The following is a 6,831-nucleotide window of genomic DNA, read 5'->3' as shown; positions in this document are numbered from 1 at the left end:
CTGGGCCAAGGGAGTCAGAGAGTGGGGATGGGGGCTGAGCCATCTCTGTTGGGGCAGATGGGGCCCCTCTGTCCTCTCCCCAGCCCAGGTAACCTGAGCCTGGCATTTTGTCCATCTTGGAACAGCTGCTGGTGTTGTGGTCAGACAGCTGGTGGGGCCTAGCTGGCCCGGCCGGGCTGGCTGGGGTGGGACCATGGGCTGTTACATGAGACCCAGAGTCTACATCTCTCTACCCTGCGCTGCCGTCCCAGCCATCACTGTAGAGCTGCGGCACCATGCGCCGGGGCCAGGGCCCGCTGCTCCTCCTGCCGCTGCTGGCTGTCTGCCTGGGTGTGGACCAGGGGGTCAGGAGCCTGGGGAGGCCTGGAGCAGAGATCCAAGGCCTCGGGGGATGGCGGGTCAGGAGGGCTACTGAAGCCTGCCCTGCACCTCTAGTTCCCTACCTCTCCGCAACGCACCCTCCTTTGACCCCCACCCCTTTATGCCCCAAAGCCCCCGCGCCCAGGCTCACTGCTGTCCGTTGCAGGAGCCCAGGGCCGGAACCAGGAAGAACGTCTGCTCGCGGACCTGATGCACAGCTACAACCCACACCTGAGGCCCGCGGAGCGCGATTCGGATGTAGTCAACGTCAGCCTGAAGCTCACCCTCACCAACCTCATCTCCCTGGTGAGCCACAGGCTGGAGGACAGTGGGGGAGGCGGAGGCCCAGCGACCCCGGCCCCTGGGACCTGCAGGGGAGAGGAAGGGGCTGGCTCTAGCAGCCAGGAGGGGGAAGGACTCCACAGGGGAGAGGCTGGGGAGCTGGAAAACTCCCGTGAAGGATGCCCACGAGGCTGGGGTCCCGTGGGGCCCTGTGGGGGTGTGTAGGGACTAACACCCAGAGACGGCAAGTGATGGGGGCTCAGGCCTCTGTTCTGAACCTCCAGAATGAGCGAGAGGAGGCCCTCACCACCAATGTCTGGATAGAGATGGTAAGAGGCTGCCCTGAAGTCCTTTACCCTGGGTCAGGGCCCCCACCCTGGGGTCCCAAGGCCCTTGGAGCTGCCTGCCTTCCCCCGCGCCCTCCCTGCCTCTGCTGGGGAGGGGCTGACTCTGCGGGGGCAGGGGCCTGGCAACCCGGCTCGCCCTGCAGCAGTGGTGTGACTACCGCCTGCGCTGGGACCCACAAGACTATGAAGGCCTGTGGGTGCTGAGGGTGCCGTCCACCATGGTGTGGCGGCCGGACGTCGTGCTGGAGAACAAGTGAGGAGGAGAGCGGGCAGGGCTGGGGGACAAAATGACCCGAGGGCACAGCCCAGTAGGACAAGGGGGGCCCTGGGGAAAGGTGCAGGCCGGGCCGCCTTTTCGGGGGCCGGGAAATACTGGATGGGGCAGGTGCTGCTGAGGGTAGGGCCTGGCCAGCAGACCTGCTTCTCGATCTGGTTCCATCTCCTTTGGGCTCCGGCATCTGCTGGGCTGCGGTCCTCCCTCTAATGTGGGGGTGAGGGCGGCTCCCATAGAAGCCCATAGAAGGGGCGGCTCCCGTAGAAGGTGATTAGGAGGTGGGGCGAGGAGGCCTGGGGCCGGGCGCGGCGGGGAGACTGCCGGCGGGGAGGTAGTGGACCCCGTGTGGCCGGGAAGGGCTGGTGTCCCCAGGCCCCGTCCACGCAGGACACGGGCAGGCCTGGGGTGCGGGACTTGGCCGAGCCAGGGCTGCCAGGGACGTGAGCCCCCAGCCTCGGGGCCTGGCCTGTGCGCAGCGTGGACGGCGTGTTCGAGGTGGCCCTCTACTGCAACGTGCTGGTGTCTCCTGATGGATGCGTCTACTGGCTGCCGCCCGCCATCTTCCGCTCCTCCTGCCCCGTCTCCGTCACCTACTTCCCCTTCGACTGGCAGAACTGCTCCCTCGTCTTCCAGTGAGGCCATTTACCGGGGCTGCGGGTGCAGATCTAGAGAGCTGCCCTACAAGGGGCCTGGCTGGGTGGGGATGCAAGGCCTCTCTCCAGGGGCGCAGCTCCAGCTCCCTGGGGCCACTGTGTCTGTCTCAGGCCCAGACACCTGAAGATGCCCACATCCCTCTTGTCTAAGCCGAAGTCCCCTCGCTCATCCTCCTTTGCTGCCTCAGTTTCCCTGCCTGTGCCCCAAGGGAGGAATCAATGACTGGGGCGGGTGGGCAAAAAGGCACACACATACCCATGAGGTGCCTGCGTGCACACACAAGCACTGCCCACACACAATACGCTACACCCCACGCCCCGTGGAGAGGTGGAGGCGCGCAATCTCCTCATCCAGAAATGAGGGAAAAGAGATCTGTGTCAGGGGGTTCCCCTATTTTAGAGGAGCAGTCTTTTTTACACGGAGGCCCTCCTTAACAAACAGACCTGAGAGGTACAGAGTGTTTTCTCTGTTCTAACCATTGGCCCCTCCTGACCTGGAGGCAGTGGAAGAGAGGAACAGAGAGGCCTTGGGCTATTAACATTAGTGACACGCACTGAGCTGCAGCCTCTTGGCTGTTGTCTGCAGACAACTTCCCTGACCTCCAGGGAGCCCAGGTCCCCTTCTNCAGAGTGGCCTTGGGCTATTAACATTAGTGACACGCACTGAGCTGCAGCCTCTTGGCCCTTCAAGACAACTTCCCTGACCTCCAGGGAGCCCAGGTCCCCTTCCGGGCCCCCATCTCATGGCCAAGTTTCTATGGAGAACTCGGGAATTCCTAGCTGTACTTTTTGAGACACTACAGCCCTCAGATGACTGTACATGACCTCGTAGGTGGATCTACACATCCTCAAATGTTTCCCCCACCCTCCCCATCTCCCAGGTCCCAGACCTACAGCACCAATGAGATCAATCTGCAGCTGAGCCAGGAAGACGGTCAGACCATTGAGTGGATTTTCATCGACCCTGAGGCCTTCACGGGTAACCTCCTCCCAGGACCCCTGTTGAACCTGGCCTCCAGGGCAGGGCCAGACTCAGTCCAGATCCCCCTCCCATGTAACTCAAGATGAGAGCTAGAAGGAACCAGAAGAAGTTGATTTTTTAAAGACCCAGCAAAGTTCCGCTTTCCCCATGACGATGTCTCAGGTTTTGGTGGGAGGAGGATCAGATATCCAATGTCCCCTGCTGCTTCTATCCCTCGGTGGCACTGCTTTGGGCCCTGCAGCCAGGTCACAGCCCGCGCTCCCAGCACTCACCCTGGCCTGCTGCCCACAGAGAACGGGGAGTGGGCCATCCGGCACCGGCCGGCCAAGATGCTGCTGGACGTGGCGGCCCCTGCTGAGGAGGCGGGCCACCAGAAGGTGGTCTTCTACCTGCTCATCCAGCGCAAGCCCCTCTTCTACGTCATCAACATCATCGCGCCCTGCGTGCTCATCTCCTCAGTTGCCATTCTCATCTACTTCCTTCCTGCCAAGGGTACCTGGAGCCCGTGGGAAGGGAACTGTGGCCCCAGCCGGCAGCACAGGGACTAGCCAGAAGGGCACAGAGTGGCACCACACACAAGACCACCTGTCCCGGGGACCAGGAGTGGGGTGGGGGGGGTGCCCCATGCCAGGGAACTTGAGATCTGCCCTGAGGGTCTCTTGGTTATGGGCAGCGGGGGGCCAGAAGTGTACCGTCGCCATCAACGTGCTCCTGGCCCAGACTGTCTTCCTCTTCCTGGTGGCCAAGAAGGTGCCTGAGACCTCGCAGGCAGTGCCACTGATCAGCAAGTAAGGGTGACCCTCATGCCTACCACTCACCTCCCACCTTCCCTCCCTGGAACTCGGGGCGCTACCCTTCTGCCACTCCCAGCCCCCACCCTGTCCTCAATGCCAACCCCTAACCCTAAGGGATCTGGGGGAATCAGCTGCTAAAGATGGGAGCATCTGGAGATGGAATGCCAGTGGGCTGGCCCCACCTCCCGCCTCCCTGACTCTGGCAGGTACCTGACCTTCCTCCTGGTGGTGACCATCCTCATTGTTGTGAATGCCGTTGTCGTGCTCAACGTGTCTTTGCGGTCCCCCCATACACACTCCATGGCCCGCAGGGTCCGAAAGGCAAGGCCGCTCTCTGCCCACTCCAGCATCCTCCTGTCCAGCCCACTCACATCTGTCTTCCTCTCCACCCCCTTCCCCTTCCCTACTCACCTGCCACATTGAGTAGCAAACCTCCCCTGCGTGTACCTTGAAGCATGTGCCCAGATGGATTAATAATAATAACGAGTGCTTGCTAGTGGCAGGTGCATTATGCATACTAACTCATTTGATCTCCATAAAACTCCAATGAGGTGGCTATTAGTACCACCTCTGTTTTGCAGATGATGAAACTGAGGCACAGAGAGGTTAATTAGCTCACCCAAGGTTGCATGGCTAGGAAGGCGAGGCACGTGTCTACCCAGGCCGCCTGGCTCCAGAGTCTGTGTGCTCTGCAGCCCACCCGCAGCAGCAGTCAGCTGGGACCCTTGCTGCGAATGCAGATTCTCAGGCCCACCTCAGGCGGCCTGGGCTGGAAGAGCGGGGGGGGGGCGGTGAGGGGGGGTGAGACCTGTGCAGCAAGTACCTTGGTCATTCCGATGTGCACACAAGTTTGGGGACCTAGGCTCAGTGCCTGGCACAGAAGAGCCAAGCCGGTGTCAAGCCACTGTCCCTAAGCCGCTGCCTCTGGGCCCCTGGTAGCTTGAGCCCTCCGTGCCAACCTTCAGTCTTTGCTCTGGAGCCCAGCCTGGCTGCCCGCACGTCCAGGTCCTCTGGCTACGAAGCTAAGCCCCCCAGAACCTCTCCCCAGGTGTTCCTGCGGCTCTTGCCCCAGCTGTTGCGGATGCATGTCCGCCCACTGGTCCCAGTGGCTGTACAAGACACGGGGCGCCGGCTACAGAATGGCTCCTCCCCGGGATGGCCGATCCCCGGTGGGGAAGAGGCTGCTCTCTGCCTGCCTCGCAGTGAACTTCTCTTCCGGCAGCGGCAGCGCAACGGGCTGGTGAGGGCGGCGCTGGAGAAGCCAGGTGAGGCAGGAGGCATGACACTGGGGTCGCTCCTCCCCAGGGACCCCAGCCGGGGAGGGCTATCTGTTGGCCAAAGTGTCAGGCACAGCAGATGAGTGTTGGTAAGTATCCAGGCCGGGGAGAGAGACCCTAGGGTCGCTCAGGAGAGACTACCTTCTCAGGCCATTTCTTCTCCACTCTATTCCCAAACTTTACCCTTTCTCAACAGAGAAAGGCCAGGAGCCAGGGCAGAGTCAAGAGTTGTGTGGCAGCCTGAAGCAGGCCGCCCCGGCCATCCAGGCCTGTGTGGACGCCTGCAACCTCATTGCCCTCGCCCGGCACCAGCAAAGTCACTTTGACAGTGTAAGGGGGGACTTGAGATGGGGGCAAGAGGCGTGGAGGGGCTATGGTAAGGCGGTGGGATGCAAAAAGTGGAACAGGGACCCTAGAAACAGGGGACTGCGGCAGAGGCCAGGTTCAGGCCTGGCAGTAGGTGAGAAGGACCCAAAGAAATGGAGAGTAAGAGGCCTGCTGGATGGTCAAGGCAGGCACCGTGACCCGGGGAAGGCTTGGTGTTACTGCTGGTCATCCCACACGCTGCCTCCCACCCTCAGGGGAGCGAGGAGTGGTTCTTGGTGGGCCGTGTGCTGGACCGTGTCTGCTTCTTGGCCATGCTCTCCCTCTTTGTGTGTGGCACTGCCGGCATCTTCCTCATGGCCCACTACAACCAGGTGCCCCCTCTTCCCTTCCCCGGAGACCCCCGCTCCTACCTGCCTTCACCTGACTGAGCGAACCAACGGCCGCTAGCCCTGTGGAGTCTGATTGGCTGTGTTCTTCAATGGCTGAGATCATGAGTGTGCTCTTTGGGAAGTGCCCTTCAGAGCCATGTGAGCCAACCGGCCCTGAGAAAAGCATGGGAAATAAAGAGACGAAGCTGAAGTTCTGGACTGGTTGAGAATGGCTGTGGGCAGGGTGTGCTGTTGGGATCAGCATTGGCGTAGTACTGGCTACCTAATCCTGGCAATCCCCTCACTCAGCAAAGTGTCAGCAACCCCCATCATTTCTGAAGCCCTAAGGACTCTTCATATGATGTCCCCAGCTAAGCAAGGTCCCATCCCTCTAGGCGAAAGAAAAGTGTGACTCCTTTTCTTTTTACGAATTCCCACATGTTCCTAGAGGAAGGAAGTCAAAAGAGATGTGAAGAGCAGCAGGCAATGTTCTCTCAAAAGAATGGCAGCAGCCCACTCCTGCTTGCATCTCCCTCCCCTGTCTTCTGGGTGCGATGGGCACCCAGTACTCACCTGCACCAGGGACCTTTCCATTCATATGCATTTTTAATCATTAATCACAGAAGATTTTATGAGTTAAGAGCTCTTCGTGTCCTCATGGACAAGCAAGAGTCACTATTCCCCCATGTTTCAGATGGGCAAATTGAGGCCCAGAGCAAGAGGGACTTCTCAGAACACTGGTGGCTAAATAAAGTTTGAAGTCCAGAATTCCCAACCCAGTTCTAGACACTCCAAGAAAGATTTATTCCATGGTCTGGAAAACAGACCCCTCTTCCTTCTCTTCTCAAAGGCCAGGGCATTTGCACTGGTGCCTAAGGTTGGTTAAGACAGGGAAGAGCTAGGCAGAGAGGCTGGGAGGTAACAGGGAACTGCTGGGCTTTGCCTTCTGGAAGGAGACCCTGACCAGCCTTGCTTGGCCCCACTTGGGAGACAAGATCGCCAGCCCAGGTCTTCCCGGGAGAGAGCCAAGGCCCTGGTCTGAGAGTACAGCTCCCGCCAGAGTTCTGATTGTGATGAGACAATTTTATCTGTAAATATGGGTACAGATTTCGGTTCCTATCTACCCTATCAGGTAGGGTACCCTATCTACCTCCTATCAGAGGACAA

At 60.0% G+C, this 6,831-nt stretch overlaps 1 protein-coding gene across 1 annotated transcript; it reads left to right on the top strand.

The window, feature by feature from the left end:
- Window positions 1-275: 275 nt before the first annotated feature.
- CHRNG (cholinergic receptor nicotinic gamma subunit) lies at window positions 276-5,724 on the top strand. The gene is made up of 12 exons (XM_077758966.1): window positions 276-330; window positions 527-666; window positions 927-971; window positions 1,133-1,242; window positions 1,740-1,895; window positions 2,798-2,895; window positions 3,190-3,390; window positions 3,572-3,686; window positions 3,899-4,013; window positions 4,741-4,957; window positions 5,166-5,299; window positions 5,551-5,724. Exons 1-12 carry the CDS (start codon window positions 276-278, stop codon window positions 5,722-5,724), a joined length of 1,560 nt encoding a protein of 519 aa, XP_077615092.1.
- The last annotated feature ends 1,107 nt before the right edge of the window (window positions 5,725-6,831 follow it).

Source organism: Crocuta crocuta, unplaced genomic scaffold (assembly GCF_008692635.1).
Source record: "Crocuta crocuta isolate KB4526 unplaced genomic scaffold, BGI_CrCroc_1.0 scaffold290, whole genome shotgun sequence".
Taxonomy (NCBI): Eukaryota; Metazoa; Chordata; class Mammalia; order Carnivora; family Hyaenidae; genus Crocuta; species Crocuta crocuta.
This window is presented reverse-complemented; position numbering and strand designations above follow the sequence as displayed.

Excerpts from the sequence above, each read along its gene's own strand:
- CHRNG (XM_077758966.1), top strand. The coding sequence starts at position 276 with ATGCGCCGGGGCCAGGGCCCGCTGCTCCTCCTGCCGCTGCTGGCTGTC. Across the intron at positions 667-926 it reads TCACCAACCTCATCTCCCTG|AATGAGCGAGAGGAGGCCCT; the intron begins GTGAGCCACAGG and ends CTGAACCTCCAG. Across the intron at positions 1,896-2,797 it reads AACTGCTCCCTCGTCTTCCA|GTCCCAGACCTACAGCACCA; the intron begins GTGAGGCCATTT and ends CCCATCTCCCAG.